The sequence below is a fragment of the Rhinolophus sinicus genome, linkage group LG09 (genome assembly GCF_036562045.2).
Source record: "Rhinolophus sinicus isolate RSC01 linkage group LG09, ASM3656204v1, whole genome shotgun sequence".
Lineage (NCBI taxonomy): Eukaryota > Metazoa > Chordata > Mammalia > Chiroptera > Rhinolophidae > Rhinolophus > Rhinolophus sinicus.
The window spans coordinates 37,880,943-37,894,858 of NC_133758.1; the positions used below are offsets into that span (position 1 = coordinate 37,880,943).

The following is a 13,916-nucleotide window of genomic DNA, read 5'->3' on the forward strand; positions in this document are numbered from 1 at the left end:
CAGCTGATTTGGTACTGTAACCACTCAATTTTTAAAGAAATAATAAGCATTTTCAAACCAATTGAATAATTTAATTATCTTAGGAGGCCTCATTTGTTTGTAAAAAAGCACTAAAAATAAAACTGCATGCTGACATTCCATAATTTGCACTTTTATAGCTCCAAAAATCACTTCTATGTCTAATGATATTATTTTTTAGATATGTTACATGGTTAAAATAAAACCTATCTTTATAGTCAACAAAAATAATTGTTATGAATGTTGGATCATTAATAAGTTACATGAACTATTTGAATGTATTGCTAATAGGAAAGAAAAAAAGGATGCTTTATAATCCAAGGTTCTAAAATTAGTGCTGGAAGTAAAGTTATTAATGTGTTAACGTTCCAAAGTACCCCAAACACATCACCTAAGCAATATATATATACACAATACATACATCTAAATATTCTAAATCTTAGTAATGTATCTGCATAGCTTACATTAATTTAAAAACTAACTTCATATACATATCTATATGTATATATTCTTATATATAAATTCAAATCACAGCAGTAAATTAAGGACAAATTCAAGTACTCCAAGTGGTTAGTTTTAACTATTTCCCTCCCTTAAAACCAACAGGTTTATGGTATAAATATGATGATAGCTGGTACTTGTTGCTTTTTGCCAGGATAATGAGGAGACAGTAGCTCATGTATTTCAACTCTAACAAGACTTCTGAGGATACTGAACTTAAATCTGTAAGAGGTCAATTTAATATATAAATTGTACAAACAGAAAGATCTTTTCAAGGATATGAGGCAGTTTTGCTTTGTTTTACATAACAGAAAAAAGCACTAAAGGATGAAGGACTGTAACTAATTTCTCCAAAATTGTTATTATTTTTGATTTATTACATACAAAAATTGTAATCTATAAATGGTAAAGGTACTAAGCTTAATCTGAATTTTACCACTTATTAAACCTCCATCATTCTACTCAGCCTTCTAAACTGAAAGCTCTCCCCTTCAGTAGAAAAAAACCTACATTTGAACTAAGGAGTTACTCTTCAAAGAACTAGACTGTACCTCTCTCCCCTCTGGGATTACATGCTTATTCTAGCAAATTTAAATTAAAAATGTAAGATTTTAGGTTCACATCTATAGAGAAAGGAACAAACAAAAACTAAAGCTTCAGTTTCCAAGGTAGAGAATATTAAAAATATAAACGGTTTCACACAACATCATCTTTGTGTTGTGAGGGAATAAAACAAGTGAATAAAGGGCTTTTAACAATCTTGACTAATACAATTTAAGTTACTAGAGGGGCAAATATTGCAGGTTTTGCAATTATTTTTAACGTTTTAAACCGCAATTACTTTTGCACCAACCTAATAAGTCAGAAGCAGTATTCTTAAACACTGAAAGTGTTCTCTATAGTTTCCTGTTTTTAAAAATTGCCTTTAAAGTTAAAACACCTAAGTAAAGATCAACAAAAAAGATAGTAGTCTTCTGCTAATTTCAAAATAAGGATTGTATTAAAATGTTACCAGCTCATTAAAGAAATGGATGTTTTCAACTCAGGTCATCATTACTTAAAGTACTGGCTGTTGAATAATTCAGCAAAAGCCTGACAACTATAAAGCTTAAAGTTCAGAAAATACAGGAAAACACACATGGCTAAATTCTCAAAACTGAAGAAGCACCAAGCAAACAGACAATTAAATATATTTACATTCTCAAGTTAGAACACATCTGGTTTGAACTTAAAAGTAACTTTGCATTTTGATGCTGACAATCATATAAACAGATTTTTATCGCTGTTTTGAACACTAACAATACATTTCTCTTCCCCAGCCTATGGACTTTCTTAGATTCAAGTACGTAATCAATGAAAACACTTAAAACTCTCTGCTTATAAACCAGATAATGTGTAACGTTTCTAAAATTTGTGACACATTCAAATGAGACAGAGAAGCAATGCTCTGGAGAGATTAACAAGTAACATTTCAAATTCACTATGGATCAATATTAGTTATAAAATACTATTAAAAGCTAAAATAATGATACTATTATGTACTATAACGACAACTATGACAATTTATTAAGCCTATGCTTTAGACCAGGAACTAATTAAGCACTTTACATAATCCAACCCTTAAAATGTTGTAAGGCAGGCATTATACCATTATACCCTTTTTCCAGATAGAGATAATTGAGGTATGAGGTTTAAAGAACTTGTCAATGGTTATAAAACTTAAGCGAGAAGAACCAAACCCAGATTTGTCGGAGCCCAAAGCACATGTACTTATCCCACGTGCTACTGTGCTTCCCCAAAAGGCAAACATTTAACAGAACTGGTTGTATAATGCTACCATATAGAAAAGGAGGACGGGAACTTAGCCATCCCTGAGCTCTTTCACAAAGGTGTTATAATATTAGAAATAATATGAAGTACATGAATGAGAAAAATACAAATATCTATTCTTGCCCCAAAGAAAAAAATATGCTAACTAGGTCTAGTTATAGGAATAGGCTTAATGATGAAATGGAATGCCCCAGTCTTAATAAAATACTTACATATTTCTACACAGATAGACCAAAAATAAAGGGCAGTGGGTCATCCTGTGCCAGAGAAGTAGAAACATAAAAAATTCTACTGGACTAATTTTACCATATTTTTAAATATACAGTATTAAATTAAGATTTGGAATCTTGAGGACATTATGCTAAGTGAAATAAACCAATCAGAAAAAGACAAATAATGTATGATTCCACTTACATGAGGCATCTAAGTAGTCAAATTCATAGAATCAAAGGGGCATGAATGGTAGTTACCAGAGGCTGAAGAAGGGGAAAATGGGGTGTTGTGTTGCCAGATGAAAATGTTCTGGAGATCTGTTGCACAACAATGTAAATATGCTTAACACTACTGAATGTACACTTAAAAATGGTTAAGATGGTGAAAAAAAAAAAGATTTGGTACTAATACATAGCCGCAAATAGATATACATAAATGGGTTAGTCCTGCTGCACTAATATAATAGCTACTAGCTGCATGTGACTATTAAAATTTACATTAATTTATAAAAATTAAAACTTTATTACACAGCGACAGCCATATGTGGCTATTCGGAACACCAGACACAGAACATTTTCATCACAGAAAGTTCTATTGGATAACACTGGCTCAGAGTATACAGAAACAAACTCAATACATATGGGAATTTGTATTCAATACAAAACTGTGTGTGATAAAGGTGGCATTTCAAATCAGTGGGGAAAGAATTCCTGAGTAAACGGTGTTGGGATAATTTGCTAGTCTGCGGGAGAATGAAGACAAACTGAAATAATAGAGACAAATCCATATCTCAACTCTCATTCAAAAGAAATTCTGAATGAATCAATGATTTGTACTTCAAAAGTAAAATGATAAAAGTACTAATATAATTCTAATTAAGAAAGGTACAAACTTCCAGTTATAAAATAAATAAGTCCTAGAGATATAAAGTACAACATGGTACCTATAGTTAACAATACTGTTTCATATATTTGAAAGTTGCTAGGAGAGTAAATCTTAAAATTTCTCATCATAAGAAAAAAAAATTGTACTGTGATAATGAATGTTAACTAGACTTATTGTGGCGAACATTTTGCAATACATAAATAGTATATGAAATCATACTGTACATATGAAACTAATACAACGTTATATGTGAATTACATCTCAATTAAAAAAAAGAAAGCTTTTCTAAATACACTAAAAGCCCAGAAAACAAAAACGAGACTCATTTTTAAAGGAGGAAAAAAAAGACTTTTAGATGAATAATGCCCAAATTGAAAGAAAACTGGGGGTGGGTATGGAGTATTCTATTTTCCTAATCAATTAAAAAAATATAACTCAGTAGGGAAAAAGTGAATTGAAAGTGTCACTATACATAGGAAAAAAAGCTTGATTTTACTCATAATTTAAACACTATTAAAAATTGCATTTTCAAGCACAGATGGCAAAGATAATCCCCAGTGTTAATGATAGAGTGGTAAAATAGGCATGGATGGGTGTAACAACAGATACAACTTAGAGGGCACTTTAAAACTATTTATCAAAAATCAAAAGCAATAAATAATACTTATGAACAAAATCATATTGAGTCTATGACTGACTTTAAAATAACCCAAGGAGCACAAACCTTACCTGAGGAAGTTGGTGTGGATATCAATGAAACAAGATTAGGCATCATTGATAGTAGTTGTAGCAGGGTGGTGGGTATATAGGGATTCATTATACTACGCTATCTTTATAAATGTTTTTTCTGTTATGCAAACTCCTTAATTCAGGAATTCCATTTCTAGGAATTTGGCCTAGAGTTACTTGGACAAGCATACAACAATGTAAGTACAAGGATGTTCAATGAGGCAATAAAAAATATGGAAACAACCAAAATGCCCATCTGAGAACTGGTCAGATAAATTATGTTTATCTAAACACAGTGCAGTCATCCCTTGGCATCCATGGGGGATTGGTTCCAGGACCCCCACAGATAGATGCTCAAGTCTTTTATACAAAATGGCATAGTATTTGCATATAACCTATACACATCCTCCCATATACTTTAATAATCTCTACATTACTTATAATACCTAAATGTAAATGCTATGTAAATTATTGTTATCCTGTGCTGTTTAGGGAATAATGACAAGAAAATGGTCTGCACACTTTCAGTACAGATGCAACCATCGTAGGCCTAACTATACAATACACATCAACAATAACATTAACATTTTTTTTAGAATATTTTCAATCTATGGTTTGTTGAATCCGAGGATATGGACTCAGCAAATACAGTGGGCTGACTGTAAATCATACTTTTAAAAGTATGGAGGTAAATTACATGAGAGAGATTATGGAAAGGTGGGAAAATCTTAAAGGCAGAACAACAGGTATGGATTTAAGTAAAAACAAAAATGTGCATTTGTGAACCCATATGAGATACAAGCCCACATTCATAACCAAATTTCTATAAGGCTATGTGAAAATCTTAACAGTGGTTACAATTGACTGAGCAGGGGATGGGGTACTGGAAATCTGTTAAGGAGTAAACATTAATTTTTTTTAAACATTTTTATAACTGTGAAACCTTTTTTTTTTTTGCTTATGAACACATTGCGTTAATTACATTTATAATGAACAACAAACTGGATTTTAAAAATCTGTCCTCTACTGAGATGATTGTCATTCATTTAGGAACTGTCCATGTTAAGGGTCAATGCTAGGGGGGAGCTTGTCTCAAAGCACACTTAAATTTTACAGAGCAGAACAGATCAGCTGTGGATCTTACTGCTGACCCTATCTCTGGACTCTTATGGTACCTCTCTCAGCCCTGATGATCAACTGAAAATGCAACATGATAGCAAACAATTGCTCTAAAGACGTGAATAAGAACCTTCATGGGTGTTAATCAAATAATTAACGATATTTATTGAGTATATATGTGCCCAGGTCTGTGGGAAATATAAAAAAATGGGATTACAATCTTGCTCATGACGTTTAAAATCTCACAGAAGAAAAAATATGCATACAAGGAATGGAGAATAATTAATGCCATGCAAACACATTATGTGCTCAGAAAAGCAGAAGTCAGTAGGGGAAAGAATAGTCCAAGTTCATGGAAAAAAAATAAGAGGGTAGATTCAATGTTAACAGACAAGCTGTATTTAGATACACAGAGGGGAGAAGATTACCTAAAACGGTTAGAAAGAATGCACAGAAATAAAAATCTGAGATAGTGAACTCACTATGACTAGAGATGGGGGACAGAAAGAAATATGAAATAACTAATAAGTAGGAGTAAAGTTCAAGGCAATACACTTCTTTAAAACGAGATAAAAATTAAGATTTTATAAAATAGGCAAAGGTGAGTTTTCATAAGCATTTGGTAGCAATAACATGCAAGGGAGGGTAAACTCTTTGCATGTCATTGCTTCCTTTTGGCTTGCTTTCTCGACATGAAAAATAAATGTTATTTCAATACCTCATTTCCAGGCCCAGATTCTAGTGGTCTCTTCTTCCTTGGTCCAATAGCTGCAAGAGCTGTGATGTTAGCATCTCTGTGCTGTATCTGTGCGAGCTCCAACTGTTGTAACTAGAATATAGAATGAAAAAAGAAAAAAAGCAATATTTACACACATTCTCAGAGGGGCCAAGAAACTGATCACTAAGCCTATGTCTGTGTTCTTCACCACAGTGTAAAATAAATACTCGATTCCCCTAAGAGGTAAAGGCACATCATTTCCTGATTCATTTACTCCAACAAACTTTTTAGTCCTGAATCTCTAAATTGAAGAGGCAGAATTCAGGTAAGGAAGAAACAAAGAAGAGAAACAGAAGAAAAGAAAGGCACTTAGAGCTTAATCTCTTTGTTTAAGCACAGGTAAGAAATGACTGAAGAATTGAACAGTAAATTGCAGAGAAAATGGCCAAACTATTGTCAACCTTTTCAGATTAAAAGAAAATTACTTAAAAAATAAAGACAGTTTTTATATTTTACAGTAAACAGTTCTATGATGTATGATTTACAAAGCACTTTCCTAAAAATTAACTCATTTAACTCACAACCACAATGAAAAGTACGTACTGTTATAATAACATGAAAATTATAAATATACTTTTTTTTTTTTTAACTAGGAGACAGTGAGGCTCCTAAGAAGTTAGAAAAACTTCGTAAAGGTCACACAAATAGAAAGTGGGAGAAACTGAACTCAGAGTCAAATGTTCTCATTATAACCCTTTTCAATATAGCACATTTTCTCATAGATTTACTCTATTATCTTCATGCCAAAAATCGAGCGTGAGTTTTGTTGTATACTTTTCATCATATTTAAACCAGAATGACCAAATCTGCAAGGTATAAGTTTTTAGCATGTAAGTACTAAATTTTCCAGGGGTACTTATGAAAGATACCCTCTAAAAGTCAGATAAATAAGACATCAAAACTGAAAAATAAAAGCATGAAATATAGCATCATTTAACCATGGCAGATAAGTGTCAAATGGTATTTAAAAAGAAAAACAAGGTGAGGAAGTCAAAATAAAATATTACTACACAGGTCCCCAAGCTTTTCCAGAAGAGAAAGAATGCTCAATTCCTATTAAAATCTTATTACTATGGAGGGTAAGGAAGAAAGAACCTGGCACTGGTTGCTAGACAAATATTCAAAAAAGATCAGACCCCAAGATTGTCAACTGGAAGTAACCTGCTGGGGAACCTTACATGTACACTGAGAATATTCTTTTTAAAAGAGCACCAATCAAATTTTTAACATATTAAAAAAAAAAAAGCAGGATGAAAACAGAAAATAGTGTGGTGATACAGGCAGCTCTAGGAGATACAAAGTAAAGATCATTTCAGATTATTTTAGACAATGACAAAGAATAAGCCATAGGTAACTGAATCTTTAATAAAACAGAAAACACTTAACTAAAGAAAATAAATTAAGAACCATTTTCCCATTTCCCACTGTGTAATGCCCACAATTACAGGGCAGTTACCTGTCTTTTAAATTGCGTGTTTCCTTATATATAAATTGCTAGAATAGAAAACTGTTTCAAGAGTTGTAAACCATCTTTTATTGATGCTGGCATTTTTAATAAAATATATAATTTTACAGTCTGATGCTGTCACATCCTGAAATTCAAGGTGACAAAATATGATTTTAGTTAATCTACCCTGCAGCACAAATCAAACAACAAGCTATATTTCAAAGTCATTCCCTGTAGACAAATGGTATTTGCAAGATAGTCACACCAAATAAAAAGTTTTTAAATTGACCTCTATCTTCAAATCCTCTTCCTATGTAGTAAAACATTTTCTCCCACTCTGCAAATTATACTTTAGTTTTCTGAAATCTCACATACGATGTTGTAGAAAATTCTGTAAAACCCTAACAAAAATGAAACTGACTATAGTTTTGGTTGGCCCTATATCTACAACACTTTACCAAAAAGAATGTATCTTGGCCAGCACAATACAGAAAAACAAGCATTTTTAACTGGAACAGGAGGAATTTCTGGGCATTAATGCAGATTTCACATACACTAGTGGGCCAAGATGACAAGTTCACTTCAGTAAAAACAGCCAGCAATTGAGTTAGAGGCTTGGAAAAAGGAATGCAAATGACATGATCATCTATGCAAAAATCCTCCTAGGTCAAATTAATTAGTTTAGCAAGGTTTCAAGACACAGGTCAACGTATACACAATAATATTTCTAAATACCATTAAGGTACAAGTGGAAACATAAATTTTTAAAAATGCCACTTATATAATAGTTTCCTTCAAAATTAAATATGTATAAATCTACAAAGTACAGGTATTTGTATGCTATAAATCATAAAATGCAGATGAAAAGTATTAAAAAAAAAGTGAAGACATACTGTATTCATGGATTGCAAGACTCAACATAGTAAAGATTTCAATTCTCTCGAAATTGATCTACAGATTTAACATAATTCTAATAGTTTTTTATAGTTACGAATAAGTTGATTCTAAAATTTATATGGGAAGTCAAAGGAACTAGAAAAGCTAAGTCTGTTTTGGAAAAAACAGGGAAAATAATTGGAAGAATTACACCACTCAATTTAAAGAATTACTGTAAGGTTACAGTAATCAAAATAATGTGGTATTAACAACGAATAGACACATAAATTAATAGGACAGAACAAAGAATTAGGAAATAGATCCACATAAATATGGTTAATTGATTTTTGACCAGGGTGGAAAACAATTTATTTGTTGAAAGTATTTTCAACAAATGTTGAAGCAACTGGACATCCACATGCAAAAAATATCTATCTTGACCTCACACTTCACACCTTATACAAAAATTAACTCCAAATGTAAACTATAAATTATACTTCTAGCAAAAGGCAGAAATCTTCATAACTTGGGGCCCAGCAACGAGTTCTTAGACATAACACCCAAAATGGGTAAAAAAAAAATTATTTTTTATTTAGTTTTTTTTTTTTTAACAAACTGGGCTTTATCATAATTTAAAACTTTTGTTTTTTAAAAAAGAAACAGTTATGAGAATGAAAGGACAACCAATTTTACTTCTTCTCTCCAATCTATATGCCTTCTATTTCTTTTTTCTTGCCTATTGTACTGGCCAGGATTTACAATATATTGTTGAATAACAGTGACAAAAGCAGACATCCTTGCCTTTTTATTAATCTTTGGAAGAAAGGAGTCAGACTTTTCACCATTAAGAATGATATTAGTGGTAATATTTTAATACTCGTACTTGGTTTGATATATTACATATACATACATTGAAGTTTCCTGACATTATTTTGCTTTCAATTAAACATATTTAAAAAACTCAAAAACAGAAGAATAGTCTATAATATCATTTCTGTTACTTTCTTCCTGATATTGAAAGCTTTCCTTTATTATTATTTCACTTTATTCTGAAGAACTTTCTTAAGCAATTCTTTTAGAGCAGGTCTGCTGGTAACAGATACTACTCATCTTCTTCATCTGAGAATGTCTTTATTTCACCTTCATTTCTGCAAGATATTTTTACTGGATATAAAATTCTAGGTTGGTTGACAGTTCTTTTCTCCCAGCACTTTAAAAATATTTTACGAGGGAGGTGGTAGATGAGGGTAAAGGGATCAATTATATGGTGATGGAAGGAGAACTGACTCTGAGTGGTGAACACATAACATGATATATAGGTGACGTATTCCAGAATTGTACACTTGAAACCTATGTAACTTTACTAACAATTGTCAGCCCAGTAAACTTTAATTAAAAAAAAAAAATTTTACTACTTCCTTTTGGTCTCCATGGTTTCTGAAATCTATAGTCATTTGAATTATTGTTCCCCTATTAGAAAAGGATCCTTTCCTAAGGCTAGTCTCAAGATTTTTCCTGTCTTTAGTTTTCTGAGATTGATTACGATGTGACTTAGCCAGTTTCTTTGTGATTATCCTGTTTGGAGGCTGACCAAGCTTCTGGAATCTTTAGGGTTATGGCTTGCTCTAAATTTGGGGGTAGGGAGGGTTTATGCTTTATTTTTTCAAAAAATTTTTTACGAACTGCCTCTTTCTCTTCTGAGACTTCAATGACACAAGTGTCAATCCTTTGATCACTGTCCTGCAGGTCTCTGAGGTTCAGGTTTTTTTTTTGCTTTTTAATTTATTTATGTATTTACTTGTTTATGTTACAGTTGACATTCAATATTACTTTATATTAGTTTCAGGTGTACAGCATAGTGGTTAGGCAGTTATATAATTTATGCACTGATCCACCTGATTAGTCTAGTACAGACCTGGCATTATAAATAGTTGTTGTATCATTGACTATGTATCTCTATGATGTACTTTACATCCCCATGATTATTTTGTAACTACCAATTTGTATTTCCTAATCCCTTCACCTTTTTCACCCAGCTCCCCAACCTTCCTCTCCTCTGGAAACCAACAGTTTGTTTTTTGTTTCTGAGTCTGTTTCTTTTCTGTTCGTTCATTTATTTTGTTCTTTAGATTCCACATATAAGTCAGATCATATGGTATTTGTCTTTTTGAGTCTGACTTATTTCACTTAGTATAATACTCTCTAGGTCCATCGATGTTGTTGCAAATGGTAAGATTTTATTCTTTATTATGGCTAAATAATATTCCACTGTATGTATATGTGTGTGTGTGTGTGTGTGTGTATCTATATATATATCTATATATCTATCTATCTATATATATATATCATATATTCTTTACCAATCAATTTAATGATGGGCATTTCTGTTGCTTCCATACCTTGGCTATTGTAAATAATGCTGCAGTGAACACAGGGATGCATATATCTTTTTGAATTCGTGTTCTGGATTTCTTCAGATTGAAAATACCCAGAAGTGGCCCAGTTCGGTGGCTCAGGTGGTTAGAGCTCCATGCTCCTAACTCTGAAGGCTGCCGGTTCGATTCCCACATGGGCCAGTGGGCTCTCAACCACAAGGTTGCCAGTTTAATCCCTCAAGTCCCGCAAGGGATGGTGGGCTCCGCCCCCTGCAACTAAGATTGAACACAGCACCTTGAGCTGAGCTCCCTCCCGGATGGCTCAGTTGGTTGGAGCACGTCCTCTCAACCACAAGGTTGCTGGTCCGACTCGTGCAAGGGATGGTGGGCTGTGCCCCCTGCAACTAGCAACGGCAACTGGACCTGGAGCTGAACAGCACGCTCCACAACTAAGATTGAAAGGACAACAGCTTGAGTTGGAAAAAAGTCCTGGAAGTACACACTGTTCCCCCAATAAAGACCTGTTCCCCTTCGCCAATTAAAAAAAAAAAAATCTGAAAAAAAAAAAAAAAAAGAAAGAAAGAAAATACCCAGAAGTGGAATTGCTGGGTCATAAGGTAGTTCTATTTTTAATTTTTTTGAGAAACCGCAAAATGGTTTTTCATAGTGGTGGCACTAATTTGCAATCCCACCCACAGTGCACAAGAGATCCCTTTCTTCACATCCTCAAAAACACTTGTTGTTTGTTGATTTATTGGCGATAGCCATCCAGACAGGTGTGATGTGATAGCTCATTCTGGTTTTCATTTGCATTTCTCTGATGATTAGTGACGTGCCACATCTTTTCATACATCCATTAGCCATCTGCATGTACTCTTTGGAGAAATTTCTATTCAGGTCCCCTGCCCATTTGTTCATTGAATTCCTCTTTGGTTTGAGTTGTATGAGTATTTTACACATTTTGGATATTAACCCCTTATCAGATATATCATTGGTGAATACCAATTCCCATTCAGTAGGATGTCTGTGGTTTTTTTTTTTGGGTTTCCTTTGTTATGCAAAAATGTTTTATTTTAATGTAATCCCATTTGCTTATTTTTATTGTTTCCCTTGCCTGAGGGGATAGATCAGAAAAAATATCAATAAGAGCAATGTCAAAGAGTTTACTGCTTATGTTTCCTTCTAGTTTTGTGGTTTCGGGTTTTACATTTAAGTCTTTAAACCATTTTAAGTTTATTTTTTAATATGGTGTAAGAAGGTGTTCCAGTTTCATTTTCTGCATGTGTGAGTAAAGTTTTCCCAACACCATTTATTGAATAGACTGTCTGTCTCTATCTCACTGTATGAGGTCTGACAATTAAGTTTGTGAACTGGCCACCATGTGCTTACATTGGCAGCACTGTACAAACAGCTTGGTGAGGTTTCATAACCTTGGTATATCAGTGTCTCAAAGCTGGGTTCATATCAACGTGTGGCGGTGTCTTGCTCAGTGGTGTTCATTATTGTTTTTGCATGTTTTTGTGTGCCACTGCGAGAATGTCTGAGCTTGAATTAGAGCAACGAACAAACATTACATTTCTTGTTAAACTTAGCAAGAGTGGAAGTGAAATCAGGGACATGTTAGTCAAAGTTTATGGGGATAATGCTATGAAGAAAACAGCAGTGTATAAATGGATTAAACGTTTTTCTGAGGGGAGAGACTGCGTCACTGATGAAAAGAGATTAGGGCAGCCAGTAACGAGCAGAACTGACAAAAACATTTCAAAAAGTCATCAAATTGTGCGTCAAAATCATTGGCTGACTGTGAGAAGCATAGCAGACTAAATAATCATCGATAGAGAAACAGGAAAATCTTAACTGAAAATCTTGGCATGAGAAAGGTGTGTGCAAAAATGGTCCAGAAGGAGCTCACTGATGAAAAAAAGCAAAGGAGAGTTAAGTTTGCCAAGACATTTTGGGGAGGCAAGATGATGTTTTGGGCCGTGTTATCAATGGTGATGAAACATGGGTGTACCAATAGGACCCTGAAACAAAGTGTCAAAGTGCACAATGGAAGTCAGCCAATTCTCAATGATCAAAAATTTCCATCAGTCCAAATTGAGTCAAGACAATGTTGCTAATCTTTTTTGATACCAGAGGGATTATTCACTATAAATTGGTACCAACTGGACCAACAGTTAACCAAGTTTACTGTTTGGAAGTGCTGAAAAGGCTGTGGGAAAAAGTTAGATGACCTGAACTTTTCGCCAACAATTCATGGCTCTTGCATCACAACAATGCACCAGCTCACATGGCACTATCTGTGAGGGAGTTTATACCCAGTAAACAAATAACTGTATTGGAACACCCTCCCTACTCACCTGATCTGGCCCTTCTTTCCTTACCCAAAGGTAAAGGAAATACTGCAAGGAAGACACTTTGATGATATTCAGGACATGGAGGATAATACGAAGACAGCTCTGATGGCCATTCCATAAAAGGAGTTCCAAAATTGCTTTGAAGGGTAGACTAGGGGCCGGTGCACAGCTTCCCAAGGGGAGTACATCGAAGGTAAACATAGTAATGTTCGACAATGAGGTAAGTAGCACTTTTTCTAGGCTGAGTTTGAAAACTTAACTATAAGACCTCATATATTCATGCCTCCTTTGTCATAGATTAAATGACCACATAAGTGTGGATTTCTTTCTGGGCTCTCTATTCTGTACCATTGATCTATGTGTTGTTGGTTTTTTAATGCCAGTACCATTACTATAGTCTTGTAGTATATTTTGCCATCAGGTGGTGTGATACCTCCAATATTGTTCTTCTTTCTCAAGATTGCTGTGGCTATTTGGGGTGTTTTTTGGTTCCATATAAATTTTAAGACTATTTGTCCTAGTTCTGTGAAAAATGCTGTTGGTATTTTGATAGGGATTGCATTGAATCTATAGATTGCTTTGTGCTGTATGGACATTTTAACGGTGTTAATTTTTCCTATCCATGAGCATGGTATATGCTTCCATTTATTTGTATCTTCTTCAATTTCTTTCTTCACTATCTTATAGTTTGTCAAGTGCAGGTCTTTTACCACCTTGGTTAAATTTATACCTAGGTATTTTATTTTGTTGCATGCAATTATAAAAAGGATGGGTTTTATTAATTTCTC

General features: G+C 33.6%; 1 protein-coding gene across 4 annotated transcripts in view; it reads right to left on the bottom strand.

The window, feature by feature from the left end:
* Positions 1–13,916, bottom strand: part of TAF4B (TATA-box binding protein associated factor 4b) — a 118,827-nt gene that overhangs the window by 16,220 nt on the left and 88,691 nt on the right. For 3 of the 4 annotated variants that reach the window (XM_019741280.2, XM_019741281.2, XM_019741282.2), the window contains one exon: positions 6,014–6,124. In XM_019741280.2, the coding sequence (XP_019596839.2) occupies positions 6,014–6,124 (111 nt within the window). Of the gene's footprint in view, positions 1–6,013; positions 6,125–13,916 lie in introns of those variants that run through there. The other variant, XR_012498777.1, reaches the window with a different exon arrangement.